Source organism: Microchirus variegatus (genome assembly GCF_963457635.1).
Source record: "Microchirus variegatus genome assembly, chromosome: 17".
NCBI classification, from domain to species: Eukaryota; Metazoa; Chordata; class Actinopteri; order Pleuronectiformes; family Soleidae; genus Microchirus; species Microchirus variegatus.
This window is the reverse complement of record NC_139818.1, coordinates 6,550,263-6,571,964: the sequence shown is the minus strand read 5'-3', so window position 1 is coordinate 6,571,964 and position 21,702 is coordinate 6,550,263. Positions and strand designations below refer to the sequence as shown.

At 40.9% G+C, this 21,702-nt stretch overlaps 1 protein-coding gene across 1 annotated transcript; it reads right to left on the bottom strand.

The window, feature by feature from the left end:
* Window positions 1-5,014: 5,014 nt before the first annotated feature.
* On the bottom strand, window positions 5,015-7,374 carry lrrc4bb (leucine rich repeat containing 4Bb; the record flags this gene model as incomplete). Its single annotated transcript, XM_083903803.1, has 2 exons — window positions 5,015-7,012; window positions 7,132-7,374. The coding sequence occupies 2 exons, from the start codon at window positions 7,372-7,374 to the stop codon at window positions 5,015-5,017; spliced, it is 2,241 nt and encodes a 746-aa protein (XP_083759929.1).
* Between the last annotated feature and the right edge of the window lie 14,328 nt (window positions 7,375-21,702).

The following is a 21,702-nucleotide window of genomic DNA, read 5'->3' as shown; positions in this document are numbered from 1 at the left end:
AGCTGAGATTGGCACCCCCGCGACCCTTTTGTGGAGGATAAAGCGGTAGAAAATGAATGGATAAAAGTTGGTGTATTTTCTGTCTCGCTGATCGAGCACCAGCTACTGCAAATTAATTTTGCCATTGGCTTTTTTAGTCCATGCTTGCAACACTGGTATACTCTTACGTCACTCTCTTATCTAATCAGTATGGCGCTGATTGTCCCAGACTCCTCCTCTTTTTTTAAATATAACCTTTTTTTGGCACTTTGTTAGACCGCTGCAACTGATGTCAGATTTCACGACCAGACCACGCCCCCTCACTGCTCTGCACTCTCCCTCCTTCCTCCACTCAGTGATCCTATTCTATAGCTATAAACAGGGTGAAATATAAGAAAAACATCAATTCTGTGCAGATGAAGTAGAGAACCGAATACAGCACTGATGAAGGAGTTGCCCTCTCTTCATTACCTCAAGGAAAATAAGTAATGATATGATGCATTTTCAAAGTCCCAGGGTTCACGTCATCGAGCGATATTATCAAGACAAGCCAAATCCTCAGAAGTGCTTCCACACTTGTCTTTCGTGGGAAAACAACGACAAAGTAATTCGATGAAGTGGTGTGTTTGTTTCCATATTCTTGTCTGTCACATCTGTAATTACAGTAACAGTAACAAATAATGGCAACACAGGTTAATGCACAATTAAGCTAATTTTATATGACAGAGCATTTGATTCATTAAGACACAGCCATTACACAATGGCTTATTGTTCAATTTGTTAGATTAATATGACTCTACCTCTATGTACAAAAGGATTCAATCAGAAAGTAGTAGAAGTAGTTCAGTAAGACTGTTCCTCCTGCATGGGAAATTATAAACCTACATTCAGCTTTATTCACTCTTGTTGTGTTCTCATATTTTAAAGAAAAATCTCTCATGTACACTTTTAAAATAAATAAAAATTTTGCTGGCACTTAAAATGGCACAACTCCATTTGCTTACTGGTGACACAAGAAAAAACAAAGAGTACAAAGCATACAATCGTCCATTCATAACCTTATTTCCTTTTTCCTCATGTTTTCCTAAAGTTCAAGGGGCGTTTTCCAACTCAGAAACTCGGAGCAACCGCACATGGACAGCTGCTTCCTTTAAAATATTACAAAATAAATGCTGAAATGTAGTCCTGTTGTATTTACATTTCATTCCTAAAAGTGCACTCAAGCTTGATCACAGATAGTCTGACATGATTTGATTTCCTTCTTGTACATTCCCATAGCATCACGGTGTTTTAAATATATATACAAGAGAAATATACAAGAGACCGGAGGCTTTTCTGTCTCAGTCCCATGTGGAGTTTGCGAGTAGACTCTAGAAACAAGTAGCAGCGCCTTGTGTGTTATTTGCTTGGTCTTATAGCCCATTTCCATTTGTACACTGTAAGTAAAAACACTATTATAGCATTTCCGTCTTTCAGTTTTACATTATTATCATGTTTCCTTGTTCCAGTTGTTCATTCATTCATTCATTCATTCATTCATTCATTCATTCATTCATTTTTATCAACGTGGGTTTGGTTATGGGGTGGGGGTGGAGTGAGGGGCCGAATTTATGTATAAATAACTGGGCCTGTTCAAAAGACAAGCAACCACCGTCCAAGATCACTGCCGCCATTCAAACACTGCTACCTTTACTATTGTTCACATTGTACTGTTTAATTCTAACCGTAGACATGTTACTGATGTTTGCACAAAATACCATGAAAATTGTGTTATCTGCTAGTATTGTTAACATTAGCTAACAATGGCTAGCCTGGTATGTTTGCATTTCCAATCTCAGTTGGAACACAGTGAACTTGGGAGTGGAGGTCCCTCCCACTTCTGATGTAAAAGGAACAGAGCAATTGTCAGTTTTGACTGAAATGTGTGTGAACATGTGTTGTCATAGAGAACATGGCTGCCAGTGGGAAACAAAAGTCACAAAATATAAATCAATACAATAAGTAAAAACACTGTTGACAACCAATTTTATCAGGTGAACATTTTGTTAAGTGACTAAAATCTGTCTTCCCCTGTGTCCAACCTGGCAGACATGTTTTCAGTGAGTCTCTGAGTCTCAGCACAGGGGACTCATAGTGTAGTCAGCACTATCTTAAATAACCACACTACAAAAACCCTAAACTATCCATTTAAGATGCTTGAGACAATAATGGTAATTATTACAAAAACACTCAGATAAAACATTATAACTCAGACTGTTCTTTCTAATTAATTTGTTTAGTTGTATCACTCTGTAGAATCAAAATGAAGAATCACTGTATTAAATGTATCTAAAAACGTAAGAACCCCTTCAGTGCATCACAGAGAAATAAGACAACTGTCACACATTATGTGTATGACAGTAAGAGAGTAAATACACTTTGCTGCCACAATGTGAACCTGGATGGATAGGGATGGGAAAAAGACTTTTAATGACAATACATAAAAACCCAAATTGATAACACACACTGAGATACATCCATGAAAACTATGAAAGAAAAAAAATATTTTTTGTATTCAAGAAATCAAACTTTTTTTTATACCTCAACATGTCCTTTGGAACAGCTTACCTTAAAAGGACCAAAAGGTCAGTCCACTTTCATGTCTGGCATTAAAAAGTTTTGCTTCGGTCAAACCAAAATCAAAATGTCATTTAGGCTGAAGTACTCCAAGGGTGACGAGCCAGCATCAATCTGCCACCGTAATATGCACACAGGGTCATATGCCTTGTCTGCAGACATTCAAATTCCAGTCATAAGCATCATGAAAGGGTGTCACATGTTTGTTAACATTCAAGACCCACCCTAACCCACAAGAGCCTCCTGTTAAATGTCAATAAGAACACGTACAACGGTTAAGCCACTATGCTAAGATGCAACACCCTTCTGCATTTCCTCCAAATGTTTATAATAATGATGATAACTGTGTTTGGTGCAAGTCATAGGTGTCCACACAGATGCACTTTAAAATCTGATGACAGAAGCACCGAATGTATCACATCAAGGGAGCAGCCATATGTTGTGTCTTTGGCCTTCATTTGTATTCAATTTGTGTCTCTGTGGGATGACAGTTGAACCCTACACACTGGTTGGGAACACACTCTCTCTCTCTCTCTCTCTCTCTCTCTCATACACACACACACACACATAAATATATACCTCAACTGCATCGAACATTTAAGTTCCTCAATAATAGAGTCTATGAATTTAAAAAAAAGTTATTTTGTCTTTGCCATTATCATCATCATTCCATTTCCCCAAAGGACAGGGAGAGAAGCTAATTGAGTTTTAATTCAGGCTTTAAGGATAGCATAATCTAGTTCTGTCAAAAACACACTTTTTTTTTTTTTTTTTTTAAACCTGTGTTATCTGTCAAACATTTATAGGAGCGTGACTAAGTGTGACGTGTCTGAGCATGTTCATAGAGCAAATGGCACCTATCATTACCAGAATGACTAATGGCTAAACCAAAAACCATAGATTCAGTCCAGGCTTAGTACTGAGGCTTGCATAATGTCTCATTCTTGTCTACTCATGTGGTTGCCACATTGACCCGCCACAACCCAATATATGATTGATTTATTTCACACGTAATGATACATGGCTAGACAACTGTACACATTATATCAAACTAACAAAAATAAAGAAATACATAGTTGAAACGCAATAAGCGTTAATGGCATTAAACATATGAAAGTTACACTGTAAAAATGTGGCTCTTACAACTGTCATACAACCAGACATATTATTATTAATATACTGTACATTTCTATTCTTTCTAATCATCCAAAGATGGATGTTTAATCCCTTCTTTAATGCTGCTGTAGGTAGATGTCAAATCATCCTCATAACAGCATTTTATGGCATGATTATGGTAACCATGAGCAAGGAGGTCATATCAAATTCCTGTCTAAAAGCAAATATCTGGCTACTGATCTGATTTTAATAACACATTGTCAACACTTTATTTTACCCATACACATCTTTGCATTGATTTGCCTCTGTGTTTTTGGAACATAATTTTACCCTTGTTTTTATGCTGGCATTTAAGTATCAGAATTGTCACTTCAAATACCAAGTAGCTGGCTTTTAAGAAATACATAATACACTCTTAGAACACAAAAGTTTGTAATGATTATTACTGAAGCAACAGACAAAAGTTTGTCAAACAGAGATCTGCATTTACTGTTCTACAACCTAAATGGACTTTATGTCACAACGCCAATTCAAAGATTCACAATGAGTGTTGCAATTGAGCCCTTATGTTTCTGAGAAGTAGCCAAACTTAAAACAAGTATCATAACCAACCTTCACTATCAACCTCCCACTGATTATTCACAGAAAGAAACAAACTATACCATCTTATACATCCACCCCAAAATATCTCTCCACCAGAGTCTGCAATGGTACATATTTAAATGAAAATATATTTATATAATTTGTGGATTTTTCACAGTAGTTTGTACTGCACTGTACCTTTTTGTCCATCTATGTATGCCTACATAATTTTCACCTTGAGTGAGTCTACTGAGTCACTTGAGAGAGAGAGTGTGGAGGAAAAAGGTCTCTTCGATTTTCTTTTTTCTGTAATATCTCCGATCTTCAATGTGGTGAGTGCTGTTCATGTCTTTCATTTTTGCTGGCCAACAGCAATTAGGGGACTGATTACTCAGAAAGGCTAGTTTTTCCCAATGTGAACACAGCTTGTAGGAACTGCAAAAAAACATTTGCTTTGGCACAGATTTACATTGTAGCAATGTTCATTCCTTGATTTCCATGGCCATGATCATTACAACAAACACAACTGGCCCATCGTGGTAATCCTTGGCTCAGTGCACTGTCATGGATAAGTCTATGTGTTTGTGTATTGCCATGTCAATCTACCCTCTCCCGGTGTAAAGTCAATGCACTCCAGTGTCAACTCATTCTGCATTAACCCAATATCAATCCCCTCTCTGTCTCTGTCACTCACTTTCTCTATATATTCTCACTTTTGTTTTTAGATCTGAGTCTCTTGAACATTTTCCTTCGAGCTGCCCTTGAAGAGAAGAGGTTCCATTTGGGGATTCTGGTTATGGCCCATGAAACCCTTGATTGATCCATGTAAGCCCATAGTCGGTATGGGGAGAGACATTGGCAGTGGTGGAGACATAGAGTTTGGATTGGTGTTAATGCCGTTGCCTGATGTTGCCAGCAAATTTGATGTAGAAATTGGCACTGGGGTACAGGAGATTGGTATGTCTTGGCCTTGCTGGTTCTTGCTGCTCAGCATGCTTCCCGGTCCCATCATGTCAGAGCCAATACTAAGACCCATGACATTGTTGTTGAAGTGATGCGTCTTGTAGTAATGGTTGAGAGTATCTGTACGGCCGATGTTGGGAAGATTGACTATTTCTGGATGATGTCTTCTCAAGGTTCCCTCTCCTCCTGTGCCAGAATTCATTGTTGAACCACCTGAGATGCCACTTCCAGCCCCGGCTCCGATCTCATCTTCTACATTGACAATTTCAATGGCTCTGGCAGGACCATGGTGCTTATGTAGCTGGTGCTGCTTCCGCAGTTTATAGAAGACCACTAGCATTACAGCTGCCATAAAAGTAATGGCTACGAAGCAACCAATAATGATCTTAGTTGTTTTCATTACATCATCCAGGCCTGGTATGTTAGTTACATCTATTATGGACACAGTCACTGCATTTTCAGTACCTCTGTTGGCTCGTGGAGTCAGTGAGGAAAGGGAAGAAAGAGAGGGAGATATAGTGACGCCAGATCTCCCCTCTAAAACCCCTCTTTGAACAGTTGGATTAGGAAAATCTATGACGGTCTCATTAATGAACTGTCTTGCCGGCTCTTCATCCTCTCCCCTTACTGTCTCTACTGTTTCCACAGTGACAGTTGTGAAGTAGCTGTAGCTGTTGCTGGGATCTGATGCAGACACATTAAGCACAGCAGTTGCAGTGGTGTTTCCAGCCGAATTGGTTACCATGCAAGTGTACTGCCCGGTGTCTTGCACAGTCACATTTGTGAAGTTCAGCGTGCCGTCATGAAGCACTGAGATCCTAACTCTGTACGATCCGTGGGTCATCAGGGTGCCATTTGGAGTGAACCAGTTCACAGAGGTCATTGAGGTCCCAGTACGACATTTCAGCTCAGCAGCCATGCCTTCAGTAACATTAAGATCAGTGGGTGGCTCAACAATCACTGGGGCAAAGCAGACAAAGTGGCTCTGGTCGAGTTCCCCAATGTACTTGCCCTTTAGACCCGGGGGTGCATGGCAGCGAGCACAACATGTGGTGTTGCTGGGAACTGTTTCCTTTAACCACCAGCTGAGCCACAGTACATCACAGTTACACACCCAAGGGTTGTGGTTGAGATGGACCCTCTCCAGCTGATGCAAAGGGGTGAAAAGATCATGGGGGAGTGAATGCAGGGAATTGTGGGAGAGGTTGAGCTCCTCCAGGTTTTTGAGATCATCAAAAGCATTGCGTTCAATGACTGACACTCTGGAGTGCATTAACCACAGCTTGCGTAGTGACACCAGGCCCTGGAAGGATCCAGGCCGGACTATACCAAGTTGGTTTCCTGACAGCTCCAATTCCTCTAGTCGCACTAATGGGGTGAGATTAGGGATGTCCTTCAAACCGCACATGCCAAGATTCAAGAAGCGTAAATTTACCAGACCTTCAAAGGCAGCCTCTGAGATGAAATCCAGCTTCCGGAGTTCTCCTAGATCCAGGCGGCGTAAAGAAGGAACACGATGAAAGGCAAATGCCGGCAGCGTCTCGATGGGGTTGTTTCTTAGCCACAGTTCCCTTAGCTTGCTGAGATACTCGAAGGCTTGCGATGGTACCACTGTGAGGCGGTTGTCAAAAAGCTCAAGTGTGTTGAGGTTGGGAAGGCCATTAAAAGCTCCCACCTCAATCTGTCGGATGTGGTTCTTGGAGAGCTGCAGGATTTCCAAATGCCGCAGGTGCTTGAATGTGTCCGATTTGATCACCTGGTGTAAAAACAAAAAAATGAAGGCAAGTTGTAGGAACATCAGAATTACTGCTGTGAAGTTGTATATTCAGTATTGAAGGTATTTTCTGCTTGTAGATGAAGCCATACTATATTTACCTGAATGGTGTTTTCTTGTAGATTGAGGTATCGTGTGTTCTCTGAAATACTCTCTGGGACTTGGTCTAAGCTCTTCCTTGTACAGATGACACGGCTCGCCTGATTGGAGCACGTACAGGGGGTTGGGCAGGGGGGTGCCGCCTCTGTGAGCTGAGGTCCATGGTTGTGAAACCACAACAAAAGCTGGACCAACCAGAGGAGGGGGGAAGGGTTACAGGGGCTGGTCACCATGACAACACGCATGGCAACTGAGTCATGACCCACCCCTATTGCTATAAAATTTATAAGTCACCTCCAAATGAAGGAATTTAAGTGCTTATGTTGGTGTTCATATTTGACTCTTTTTTACTAAATCAAATAGTCACAGAAAAAAATGTGATATAATATAGAGACTATTAAAGATTGATATATTCTTATTTCGATTTGCTCATGATTCTTAGATTAACTATTGCCAATCACATAATTCCAGGGAAGCCTTGTTTTTTTATTCCCATGACAATGATTGGTGTATAAATCAAATGGTGGGTGGGCGTTGAATGTTGAAAGAGTAGTCTCTGCAGAGGACAGTCTCACTGTAGGGAGAAGAGAGAAGAGCAGACATAGGAAAATCAGAAAAGTGTACAGTGGCTCTAAGATATTAGCCTACCACATATGACGAGAGTATTCCCTAAACTGAATTTATAGTTAATATCATAATATCATGTCCTGTCACCAGAGCACATGACAAATTAGGTCAGCTGCCATTTTCGTCATTGGTTGATCTTAACATTTGGGTCATTTGTGTCTGAAATGGCTACAAAATTCTAAAAACTCAAGCTGGGTCACAAGTGCTGCTGTGTCTCGTCAACTCCATAATGACACTGGCGTGTGTCTGGTCTGATAAAGGTAGAATTGTACATGGAAAAAAATACAAAGTCTCTGAATGCAGTTACAGCTGCCTTTGACACTCATCTATGAGGTTAATGCAGAGATCCATGCAATCTATCCCGAGGCTGCAGCACAGCATTGCAAATGAGATAACAGATGATTCCTGCATGGAGTCATTTGGCAATTACAATATGAAGAAATTATTATTGACTTTTGAAATTTTACTGCAATGCACAAATTGTAGAGGGAAACACAATCCCTAAACACTGAAGCTGATGAACCAAACATGAGGCTGACAACTAGATTGTGAACAAAGTGATGAAGGTGATGCAAAATATTTTTTGTTACACATGTATATCAAGTGTGCAATTTGATTCAGAGAGTACAACACTTCTTGGAACAGAAATGGCTGCATGCATCAGCAGACTCACTAAATTTAGAAATTCTTGGGCCTGTTTCTAGAAAAGAGAGAAACTGTTTGTTGTTTTCTCGACAGTATGACCACGGCAGTCAGAGTCCTGTGCTCAAAACAAATGCGAGGATCTTTGTTTATCTGTCAAATTATGTCATGAGTGTGTTACCATTACAGATATTTTAAATAAAACAACATCAGGATAGTCATACATAATGTTTTTTTTTTCCTGCTAATAATCAGGTTCCATTTAAAAGCTTCAATAGCAGTCCTAAGCATCTCCACCCAGAAACACTGTTGCTGTGGCAACCTGCTCACTCACCATCTTGTGTTTTTACTGTCCAGTGCCCTATTCTACATCACTGTGCTTATCTGAGCTTGATGAACAATTGCTGTTCAAAACCAATCAGTAACACCTGATGGTCTAAATCAATGTACATTTGACATAATACTTAAGGAGTAAATACCTTTTTACCTGAACAAATCAAAACTGAATGTGGAAAATCTAGCTTTGGATGTGATAATCTGTATTTCCATAAGTGTGGGGGATCTGTCGAAGCATACAGTCAAACCTTGGCCTTCAATATCAGAAAGAGTGAACGAATCAGCAGTGAATCTTAACGTTCACTAGTTGCGAGGATTGGGTCAGTCTGTAATGAAAACATATCTCTGAAAACATTTACAGCCACTATTAAGAAAGGTCATAAGAGAGTGTACACTTCAATAGAGTTTTTTTCAAATGCTCTGCACATGTTACAGTCTTTCTTTCTCTTGCTCTCTGACACATAGGGAAAGAGAGAGAGGAGGTGACAACACCATTATCTTTCTCCACTTGGAGAATAATTGTAAATTTAAAGCAAGTATACATGTATGTTATGTTATGCAGCTTCTGCAGCGCTTCTCATTAAGGCCTTAATTATTCTGCTGTCCTTTCTTAAACGGTTTCTTTCTGATCCATACACATTAAGCATTATGCATCTCGGTATTTTTTTTTTGGGCTGGAAATAAATACAATACATGCATTGTTTGTTTCACAGAGGTCAGGCATGAATGTGAATGGTGCTGGTCCCTGATATCTTTGCAAAATGCTAGCAACTGAGCTATTAAAAAAAGCAACTGCACAGGTGAAACTGTGGAGAGATGTTGACTGCAGCTATTGCCTGTAGCCTTTGACCATGTCGTCAAGCTCTCTATCATCCATGCTGTGCAACACCAATGACGGCCTTTATTTTTGGAACATCATGCATTGTCTCGTCTGAGAGTCAATTCTGTTTCCAGTGGCTTAATCCATATGTTTTTTTCTTTGCATTTATGACACCACTTAGACATGGCCTGCATTGTATCTCTCTTTCTTCATCTTTGCAGGGGGTTTTTTTTAATGTCAAGAGCAGATTGCATTGATTATTGATCAGGTCTGAGAGATCACTCAGTTTTGAAAAGATAAATTAGCTGCTGCAAGCTGCTGACCAGCTGCTTCAACCCAATCACATCATTGTAAGCACTCGACTGTATCAATGCCTTGCTCGCTCCACATCAGAGTCTTTAAGGTTTATTGGGAAGCAAAAAGAATAAAAAAAAATAAAATAACCTGTCATGTTATTTTCATGAATAACAAAAGGCTGTGGGATGTTTCCTCTATGTGCCAGCAAGGCCCAATTGGACCTCATGTATTTACAGATGGTCGAGATGAACACAAAGCAGCGACACAGGTGCAGCAAGGCCATCACCATCTACTGTAACTATGACAACAGTGGATTGATTCAAGACGTGGGAATCAAGGGAGGATGGGACACATTTCACCACGAACAACAGTTGCTTGTAGAAAAATAAAAATGCAGGTTTTTACCAAAAAAATGTTACCCTCTTTCTGATCACAAATCGACATTAATTGGGAAAAAAAGAAATATATTAATGAAACAAGGGACATAAGGTGTCCGTTCCCCCTGCAGTATTCACCTCTAATCTGTAATATCTCCTGATCATATAGCCTCCGGCATAAAATCCCCCACAATTCAACAGAATGGCCTTATTCATCTTTGCAGCTGCGCTCACTACGGCGCACCTTCTCGGGAACGCAATTGAAATTCTGAATAGGCCTAATTCTGCACATGCTGCATTACAAAATGGCTTGCACCCATTCTCCCTTCAGGGTAATGACAACACGACAGCACCCACAGATAAGCCAACCTCAATATGTCTGTCAAATAACGCATGTGAACATGTAATAAAGCACAAATAAATAAAAAAGAATGAACGATTTTAATTCATTTGCAACGAAGAGCGCAGCTTTATTCCACAAATGAGCGTGTGATATTTGACTGATTTTAATCATGTACTTATTCATTTGACTGTGTGCAACATTTGCACAGCTAATGTTTCTATCTGTATCGTCTCCTGACTGTTTTATTGCATGGGATGCATGTGAAGGAGAAAATCCAATAATTACGCCGGCCATTTCATACTCTTACCTGCACATCCAATAAACACGCACCTTAATATTTCCGTCGATGTGTCTCTTTCTTCTCGTTCTTTATCCCGACAGCGGATTCAGCAGCCTCTCTCCTCTGTCTGTCTCTCCTTTTCCTCTTTCCTGAATTGATCCGCTTGTTTCCACGGCTCTGGGCTGCCTCCTTGTTCTTGTGGGCTAGATCCGCAGCGCAAACGCAACGCGGGGGGCAACCGAGATGGCAGGTTCAAAGATGGAACAGAATCCACGCACACGCAAACACACGGATGATAGGGAAAAAAATATATGTATTAAAAAGCAGTGATCAGATTAAAGATCGTAGGAGAAAATGATGTGATCACGCTGAGTGTGTGAGGTTCGGATCAGTGCATCCATGTCTTCTCATCAGTGGTGAGCAGCGCAGGCAGCAAACGCGACGGCGCCCGCTGGGCAGAGTATTTTGCGTCCCGCATAAACCAGTCCTTACGCACTTTCCGTATGTTCCAGCCTGAATCGCAGCAGCATTGGAATAGAGACTGTTGGACGTAGTCCCCTTTCTCTGTGTGTTTTTAACGGATTCAACTTCGTTTTCAGGGCAAAGCAAATTATGTTTGTATATACATATATATTTATATATATAAAGCATATATATTTTTGTATTTATTCTTTTTTTTCTTCTTTTTTTCTTAATAAAAACTCCCCCCCCCCTCTCCTCTATATTATCGGTGCCACATCAGCTTAGTCATATAATGAGTCACACATTTTTTATTAATATGACTCAGCAGCCCTTCATATCAGCACAGTAGTGAGTCAATGTGTTACTCCTGTAAAAGTAAAATATGCATCTTTAATTGTGGTCACTGTTTATTTAGCACCAAAGCCACTAATGTCCACCAAACATCTGCTGTAGGCTGTTCGATTCCTAAAGCCCTCAATATTACATGATATACATTATATTATATGTATTTTACATTGGTGTGTGTACTGTTTAGTGCCTGGGAGCAGGGGGAACATTATTTGATTTTTACTATTATTTATATTAGCTCTGCAAATACCTTATCATAATGGACACATGCATTTTGGCAACTGCCATCTGGGATTGAATCACACTGTTGCATTTTGCATTGCTTCATGTATTGAGTCACCACTAACATCCAGATAAAACTTAACAACCCTGCACATTAAGTGTAAATAGTATAGGCAGAGGTGGAAAGTAACGAAATACATTTACTGAAGTTACTGTATTGAATACTTTTTTTGTGTATTTTGTATTTTTTAAGTACAATTTAAAATCAGGATTTTGTATTTTAGTTGAGTACGTATTGACTCAAGGATTGTACTTAGTTACTTTATAAATCCTATCCGTTACTGAGTAAATATAAAAATTCAGCACAATGAAGACCTACAGGGGGAAAATATACACCAGAACAAGACAAATGATGATGTGATTAGCACCAAGTGACGTAATATCCTGTGTCACACTGGGCGCGTGAGCGCAAAGAAACTAAGTAAGTAAGTAAGTAAGTAAGTAAGTAAGTAAGTAACTTTTACTTAAAGTACATTTCAAATGAACTACTTTTTCTACTTGAGTACATTTTCAGATGACTACTTTTACTTATACTTGAGTAATATTTCATCAAAGTATTGGTACTTTTACTTGAGTGCAATATTTTAGTACTTTTTCCACCTCTGAGTATAGATTATTTAAAGCGGACCTAGACCGGAAGTTCCTATTAATGCTGTTTTTTAGTGTGTATCTAAGTCATTACCTTGTTTAAGAAGCCCTGAAGGTTCAAAACGAACAGTTCAGCCACTGCTGAGAACGCTGTGTTTATTGTAATCTCGGGCTCAGCGAGATCTCTGAAAATCCCGTTATAGTTACGTAAACAGCAGTTCTCCTGAACAGCCGATCGTCCTGCTCCGGGCACTAGTCCGGTCTGTTGTGGAGGTGTTTCAAGAGCGACAGCGTCTTCTGACTCTGGGTCTGACTCTGGGTCAAAGTTATAAAAGGGACTGCGGTGGGGAGTCGTGAAGAAGCTATTTTTAAACATTGTTAAAACAATGTTTTGATAATGAGTAGCAGTGCATCCACCTTTCCAGAGGGGGGAGCTGCGCTTCTGAGAGCGGATGTGCTGAATAGTACTGGCCAATCACAAGACTCTGTCTTCTGGGGGTGAAAGTTCACTCTGAAATATCGCGGCTGATAAACAGCGTCAGAAAAGAGGATTTCAATCGGCTCGTTTACAGCAACTAGGAGGTATTTGACCATAAAAAAAAGTTAATATATGTAAGTAGACCTCCATAACTAACATATATGTGCAACAGGACCACTCTATGTGAGCTTTAAAACCTAAACGAGTATGGATGTATATGTATGTAGGCCTATATGCATATGTGTATGGTACATATGGCACTTCTCACTACTTGCATTTGCTCGACTAGAATCCAAACGCAATCCCATTGCCAGAGTTCTATACTCTGTCAATGACAAGAAAGTTGAATCTGGTTCTGAACAAGACATTTCAATATCCAAGGCTACTTGGATAGATAGATAGATAGATAGATAGATAGATAGATAGATAGATAGATAGATAGATAGATAGATAGATAGATAGATAGATAGATAGATAGATAGATAGATAGATAGATAGATAGATAGATAGATAGATAGATAGATAGATAGATAGATAGCTGAAATGCAAAATATACATGTAAACAGAAGAATAACAATACAAATATAAACAACCATATGCATTTGCTGAATTGAAATAAATGTATGTTTTTTTGGCCATAGAAAAGCTCTATTCAGGAAGAGATGCTGGAGATGCTAATCTTTTTCTCTGCATGCTCCGGGCTCATCGATATCTGTCCAGTGTTTGTCCACATGTGTTAAGTGCCTCAGCTCCTCTTAATCATTATTGTCCTCTTCAAACTGTGGGTTAGTGCTGAAGAAGAGAGCCAGGCCTTGTAGCTGTGCTTCAACCAGTTGTTGGGTAAAAATAAATCTCAGTACATTTTTTACTCTGTCTCATCTCACACTAAAGGTCAAAGAACAGTGAAGGCTAGAAATACTTCAAAAAGACCCCTAAGATATGTACTCTCCCTCCCTCTCATTCTCAGCCTCTTCCTCACTCCTCTCCTCCCTCCCGGTGAATGCCGTAGTGACCATTGTTCATGAGCACTAGCTTTAGCCGAATGCCGTGCGGCAATGAGGTCCCTGTGCCTTTTTTGCCTCTCTCTTCCTCTCCCCTCCCCCTCCTCTGCCTCTCTCTCGCTCCCTCCCACCCATCTACCTCCCTTGCCTTCCCTCTCCTCCTCTCTCCACCTTGTCCTCTCTCCTTCTTAGATTTCCAGTCACAGAGTGGTGCAGAGGATATTCCTCCCTTCCCGCCTTCTCCTTCTGCCTCCATTCCCTCTCACTCATGCTAAAATCTTAGCTCACATCCAGACTCTTGTTGGACCCAGGCTGCCTTCCCCCAAACCCCCCGCCAAATCTTTCTCGCTGTGCATTTTTCGATTTCCGACCTCTCCACAACATTTAAAAACGATTCCATGCCACCATTGCCAAACCCACCCTGCACGTCTGCTCTTTTTCATACCCCCCTCTACACTTGTGTCCTTTGGTGTGGCATTGCACACTGAATCTCATATTCCTCTTATGCACACATGGTACATTGTGCGTTTGTGTGTGGGAGCGACTGAGTGCAGGGAGGGAGAGGGACATGCATTTGTGCACAGTAAATGAACAAACACTCATCTCTGTATTGCCTGTGTCATCAGTACACAATGGCTGTGGAGTACAAATACAGCAGAGACAGATAATCCAACTGTCCAGAGGATGATTGTATGGCGTTTCCAATACAAGCCAAACCCCAGTAAACTCTTAATGCTGTGTTAGGAGCCACAGGGGATGAGGAAGGGAGAGAGCGGAGGATTTGGCAGTAACATACTAGTGCCAAGACATATGTGGCATGCTGATAGCAGCAGAGTGCTGCAGCTCACACTCTGAAGACGCTTTGAAGGAGAGGCTGATGTCCATCCATTGCAACTGCTGTAACTGCAGGCCTCACCATCCTGACAGAGAATAATCACAGTCCCAAGTAAAGATTGAGAATGGGAATACATTTTGTAGCAGTGTAGTGCCGATGCTATATTTTGAATAAGGAGTATTAGTGATCCATTCAGCGGTTTACACTCCCAAGGTTCCAGTTGGGAGTGTGAACAATGTTCCATTTTTTATGGTTATTTTTAGGAATTAAACTGTAAGACTTGGCTGGGCGCTTGCCGCCATCTGTGCAAGAGAATAAGAGAGTGTTTAAAGTTATTCATGGTGACATGGTGTGTGTGTGTGTGTGTGTGTGTGTGTGTGTGTGTGTGTGTGTGTGTGTGTGTGTGTGTGTGTGTGTGTGTGTGTGTGTGTGTGTGTGTGTGTGTGTGTGTGTGTGTGTGTGTGTGTGTGCGTTTGTACGGGGTGGGGGGTGTTTGGGTTCAAGAGAGGGAGAGAAAATAAAGAGAAAAATCCTAGTGTCACAGTATCTTAGCAACTGCCTCCATCTCCTTGGAGACAAGAACTGACATCATTTCCTGTCTGTGAGAACTCACTTTTTGGCTTGTACACCGTGTGCGTGCATGTGTGTGTGTGTGTGTGTGTGTGTGTGTGTGTGTGTGTGTGTGTGTGTGTGTGTGTGTGTGTGTGTGTGTGTGTGTGTGAGAGAGAGAGAGAGAGAGAGTGAGTGAGTGCGAGGGAATGTGTGTGGATTTGTTTATTTGTGTGTTGGCGTGTGCCCATATGCAGATGTGAGCCTGCAGAATGTGCACTGATGCAGATACGGATGTATTCTGGTGTTTCATTCAGGGTGTGCTCAAGAATGTCCACAAACACTGGACACTTTCAGGCCAGAGCAACTGTGGTAAAATGACGTTGTTTGACACTGATTTAAAAATGAATCATTTGTTTTTTAACCATCATATAAGAGATTAGAGCTTCAGCTTTTAAATGGCACTGTGAAATTGTCACATACAAATAAAAAGCCACCATGAAATGTTTGTATGTTTATTTTTATATATGCGTTTGCTCTCTCACAGCCAAGACTCTCTCTTTGCCTTAAAGTCTGTTTGTGAGCGTTCTTGAGCATCCACAAGCAGCATGTCTTACTGCAGATAAAAACATCACCTTAAACTGCCATCTGGTGAGTAGAAAAGTGAAGTGCAACCAGAAATACATTTTCTATCAACTGTTCATTTTTAGCTCGAAAAAAAAAAAAATTCTACCTCATAGCAGTTTGAAAAAGAAAACCACCATAGTACCATTGCCCATTCTCTAAATTCTTACATATATTCTGCAAACGAACATCTAGAACAGGAACTGCTATATATATATGTATATGTATATATATATATATGTATATTGTGTGTTTTTATTTTCGGTGTATAAATCAAAATGGGCTATATCGCTGCAAACAATAACGGCCAGCTACTTGTCTACAAATTTCCCTTGTAAAATCCACACAAGACTGAGTCACTGAGACAGAAAAGGCTAAGTTTCACAACAACAGTGGATGTTTTTGCAACGCTGTCAATCAAAAGCTAGTTCCGCCTTTCAGACATTCCCCAAATCATCACCCACTGATCCCATGGCCGCTGAGTGGACGATGTCGGTATTGTGCAATATCACAAACTATTTACAGTGTATTGTTTGGCTTATAGTCTACTTGTGGCATCTACCTAATGCACCCTTGCCCTGGCTCACTGCGTTTCCTCTCAAAATGTTACCTTGCACATGGATAAAATGAGGACCAACAGGCTGATTCCATGAATAATCCCTTCTCTCTAATTTGAACTTCCTTTTATTGCACTGTGTTTATGTATTTTAGTATTTATTTATTCGATTTATTGTAATCTTGGCATTCTATAGGTCACTTTTATCATCTTCATTGCTTCTAATCTATACAGCACTGTGGTCAACCCTGGTTGTTTTAAATGTGCTCTATAAATAAAGTTTGAGTTGAGTTGAAAGGACTTCACATCTTCGTCCTGGGGTCAATCCCCTTGACTGTTCTGCAGATTATTTCCCATCTCTGACCACAAGCTTCATCATTTGACATCAGTCTCACAATATCCAAAACATAAACTGTCTCTGGTTATTTTGATTAATCAAATCAAGGACATCAACATTGCTGCTCTGACTGCCGGCATATCTAACCTCCCCAGCATCACTACTCATCCACTCTCCTACCATTAAAATAGCTGCCTTTGTAATCTTCTGGATACCCTGTCTCTTCTTAAAATAACGACTGTCTCCTTCATTCACTCTGCTCCACCTGAACTCCTGGACTCACTATTCAACAAGGACATGTATTACAGACACACTTGTAGTCTTCACTACAAGGACATTCTCTCCACTGCTATACTGTACATAATTAGTTAATTAACACAGGTGACAGGAACACACAAGTACTCTTCTCATTGGTTAACAATTTACCCACCAGACTCTCTTCCTCCTCACTTCTATTCAAATATACACTGCAACTCAATGATGGCATTTTTTTTTGTTTTTAAATACAAAAATTGACAGTATACACCAACAACTAGTCACAGGCTCCTTCGTTCGTTCTACCTGACAAATCCATCCGTAAATTACAACTGGTCCAAAACTCCTCTGCAACTCCACTGGCTCCCTAACATACACATCACATTACATATAAGAATCTGCACTTTCAAGGCCAGCAACAACCTCATCCCTCAGTACCTCGCTGACCTGCTCCACATTAACACCCCTACCCGCTCTCTAAGGTCTACTTCTTCCATCCAACCCTCCCTCCCTCCCTCCTTGGGGTCAAACGTTCAGACGCTCGGCCCTTCGTCTATGGAACAACTTACCAAATGAATCTCAGCTCAAAATTAACCTCTTCAGACAGACTTATTCACTCTCAATGACTTTACATTTCATATATTTTATATTCGGGCCACACAGTTGGCGTAGTGGTTAGCGCTCTTGCCTTTGCAGCAAGAAGACTTTAGAAGACTTTTTGGAATAAGGGCCTTTCTGTATGGAGTTTGCATGTTCTCCCCGTGTGTGCTTGGGATTTCTCCAGGTTCTCCTTCTTCCCACAGTCCAAAAACATTCAGATTTGGGGATTAGTTGAATTGGTCACTCTGAATTGACCGTAGTAGATGAGGGAGTGAGTGAACGGTTGTTTGTGGCCTTGCAATGGACTGGCGAAGTGTCCAGGGTGTATCCCGTCTATCACCCTATGTCAGCTGAGATAGGCACAGCGCCCCCCACAACTCTCTGGTGGAGGATGAAGCGGTAGATGATGGATGGATGGATATTTTATTTTATCTTCTTTAACATTTTGGTGTGATTTTACGTTGTCTTTTTTATCACTCCTGTTGGCGAAATGTTTTTTTGTTCTGCTCGGTGAGCAGGGCTTACGTAATACGCCACTAAACACGGGGGGCAGAAATTCAGTTTTCTTGTTGCCAGATCATTTGGTTCTCAACCTGTGGTACCATGTTGGCTCATTACTGTTAAGCTCTGAGTACTTGGTCAAGTTTTTGTGTTTTTTTGATAAGCTGTCGCTTAGAGCCAACTCACCTCAAAGTGTTTTGCCAAAGTTCCATTGCCATTGTCACCGTCGCCCAATCCCTCACTCACTGCCCAAGAACCTTGTCGTAAAAAATATTTCAGGTTTTCACTCACCAACTCAAGTAAGAAGAAGCCACTCTGCTCCACTTCAGGTTTCCCTTTCCATTCCCTCCAGAAAATAACTATTTCCGGAATCTCCCCTGCCAAAACTGACTTACCTCTCTCTCGCTCTCTCTCTTTGTGAGCCACTGATCGATCACAAGGGGAACTTGCTGTCCAGCAATGGCCTTGACTCAGCAGTATTTTCTTATCACATTTGTAAGTAAATCACTTACCTTTACTTCTACCTCTCAGTCTCCTCCTTAGATCCTGCCAACTCACTCAATACAACATATTAAATGGTTTTGGTGACATTTTTAACACTTCCTTAGGTCACAAACCTCCTTATGGCCAGATTCTTCAGGGATATTAACTGTCCGCCTCCCCAATCCAGCCTGCAAAAGCATCAGCTCTTCAGAGTCGGGTCTTTCTCTGAGGGCCTGCACAGCAGGAAAAACTGAACAGGTGTTTTAGTACCTGTTTTTATGAAAACTGCTGAAAGGCGTTAAACAGTGACAAATGATTTTGTTCTGTTCCTGTGGATAACACATTCTCATCACATAGAGCTGCACTCTGTCAAAGTGTCACCTTACAGACACACAGTGTATAATTTTGCGAGCTGCACTGGGCTTTGAATTTACTCCAATGTAAACCCACCACTGGTGCATGAAGATGCTCAGAGCACAGAAGGGTTACAACTGATACTGATATTAGGTCTGAGGGACCAGGATAGGACTGAGGTTAAGGTTAGGGCCAAGAAAAAGACTGAGGTTAATGATAGGATAAATATCCAGTTTAGGCTTAGAGGATATTCTCTGTTGGTGATCTGTGCATCTAAATGTGACACCCAGTGTATATGGAAGCACATCGGGACCGTATCTATGTTCCCCGGGTCCTATGTTTCACGCTTTTTACCCTGGAGCTCCACACCCAGGCGATCGAGGAACATAGGACCCGGGGAACATAGGTACGACCCCGAAGCACATCTCATGTGTCTCTAAAGCAACACTGAGGGACGGTGACAGAGCAGCAGTATATGGAGCTCTGAGAACAGGCCGGGAGTTTAATGGTGGAAGTAGCACCAGATCACATATGAGACTGATAGGCTGGATCTACTCCTTGGTTCTTTAGTGCTTTGGAGACTGGTGTAAACTCAATATTGTCAACTCAAAGTTAACAATGGCAAAACACAGTAGGTTCTTGTGTTTGTTTACCTTTTCTTGCAGTTGGCTGACAACTTGGATGTGGTCAATTGTAAAGAAACCTGAACTGAAGTCTGCGTTGTGGATTTGATCCTCGGCCCCTCTAGTCTACATGCCGATGTGTCCTTGTGCAAGACACTTAACGCCATGTTGATCCTGACAGCTGCACTGGCAGCGTGTGAATGGGTGTGAAATTTGTGTCAGTCAAATGGCCCAGATTTGGCATTTGACTCATACATACAAGTCTAAGTCAACTGTCTTTCACCTGTACAAAATAACAAAAATCCTTTAATTAAAAGATGCTAAAAAGTTCATGTTTTTATTACATCTGGACTAGACTACTGTAACTCATTAATATCAGCATGAAAATGTCTTGGAAGAGTCTTCAGTTGGTTCAGAATTCAACAGCACGGGTACTGATGGGAACCAGGAAAAGAGATCACATCCCTCAAGTGCTGAGCTCTTAACTAGCTCCCTGTGAAATTCAGGCCCTGTTATATATCAAAGAGATGATTCTTCCTTACGATCCAAATAGACCACTCCAATGGGAAAATGGAGGCCCATTTTCCGATCTTGCTTGTGGTTCCCAGAGTCTGAATAATCTGAGTATGAGAATGGGACGCAAAGCTTTCAGCTGCGGAGCACCTCTCCTGTGGAAGCAGCTCCCACTTTGGGACCAGGAGGCAGACAATGTCCCTTCATGTAAAGTTAAACTTAAAGGTGAAGTAAGTAGTTTACAGTGACATCTAGAGGAGAGGCTGAAATTTACAACAAAGAACTGCTCCTCTGCCCACCCCCTCCCTTCCCTGAGAACTACGGTATCCTCAGCCAGTCAAATGTCGTCCTCGTCTTTCTACGTGTCAGCAGATGAGGTTTGTGAGGCGAGGGAGAGGGCGAGCTACCGCAGCCGTAGCAGACGAAGCGGAGAGAGTGGAGGCGGGACTTCCGCTACAAGTAAAGAGACGCTTGATTTGTTCTCTCGCGTTTGTCCTTACAGGCTCAGGTAGAAACATGGCGTCTCGCTGCTAACAGTGGCAATGCAACCGCGGCCCACGACCATGTTATTTTACATGACTTTTTGAAACACTACGAAAATGAAACAAAAACTATTATACAGCGACTAGACAATGCAAGAGCACATAATATGTATACAAAAGTGGATTTTGGGTCATATAAACCCATAAATACTACACAGTGTCCCTTTAAAACTTTACTCTTGAATAAAGTTAGGGCTTGTTCAAGTGATCTCTGAATCATTGTATAGTCATGCAATGGTGCAATAGGCTCTCTCTCTCTCTCGCTCTTTAAAAACAAAAAACTTGAGCACAATAACCACATGAGGGCCACTGAAAGCTGCTTTACACTACAGTCTTGCAATTCACCCATTCACACTCATTTATTCACACATTCATACAACGCATCTACACCACAAAGTTTTGGGGTCACTGATACAATTTGTTTGTGTTTTCCATTAAACTCACACTTTGATTCATAAAAAGAGTTGCAAAATTAATAAAAAATATAGTCAAGACATTGACGAGTTAAGAAATAATTACTTTTATTCAAAATAATAATTTTTCCCTTCAAACTTTGCTTTCGTCACAGAACCAGCAAAACTGTTTTCAGCTGTGCTAACATCATTGCCCAAGGGTTTTCAAAGATTTTCTAATCATCCAACAGCTTTCTAACGAGATTAGCAAACACAAGAACATTAGAAACTGGAAATTGGTCTCTATACACCTATGTACATATTCTATTAAAGCAGAGCTAGACCGGAAGTTCCAATTAACGCTGTTTTTTAGTGTGTTTCTGCGTCATTACCTTGTTTATGAAGCCCTGAAGTTTCCAAACAAACAGTTCAGCCACTGCTGAGAATGCTGTGTTTTATTGTAATCTTGGGCTCAGCGAGATCTCTGAAAAAACCCGGTCCGGTTACGTAAACACCGGTTCTCCTGAA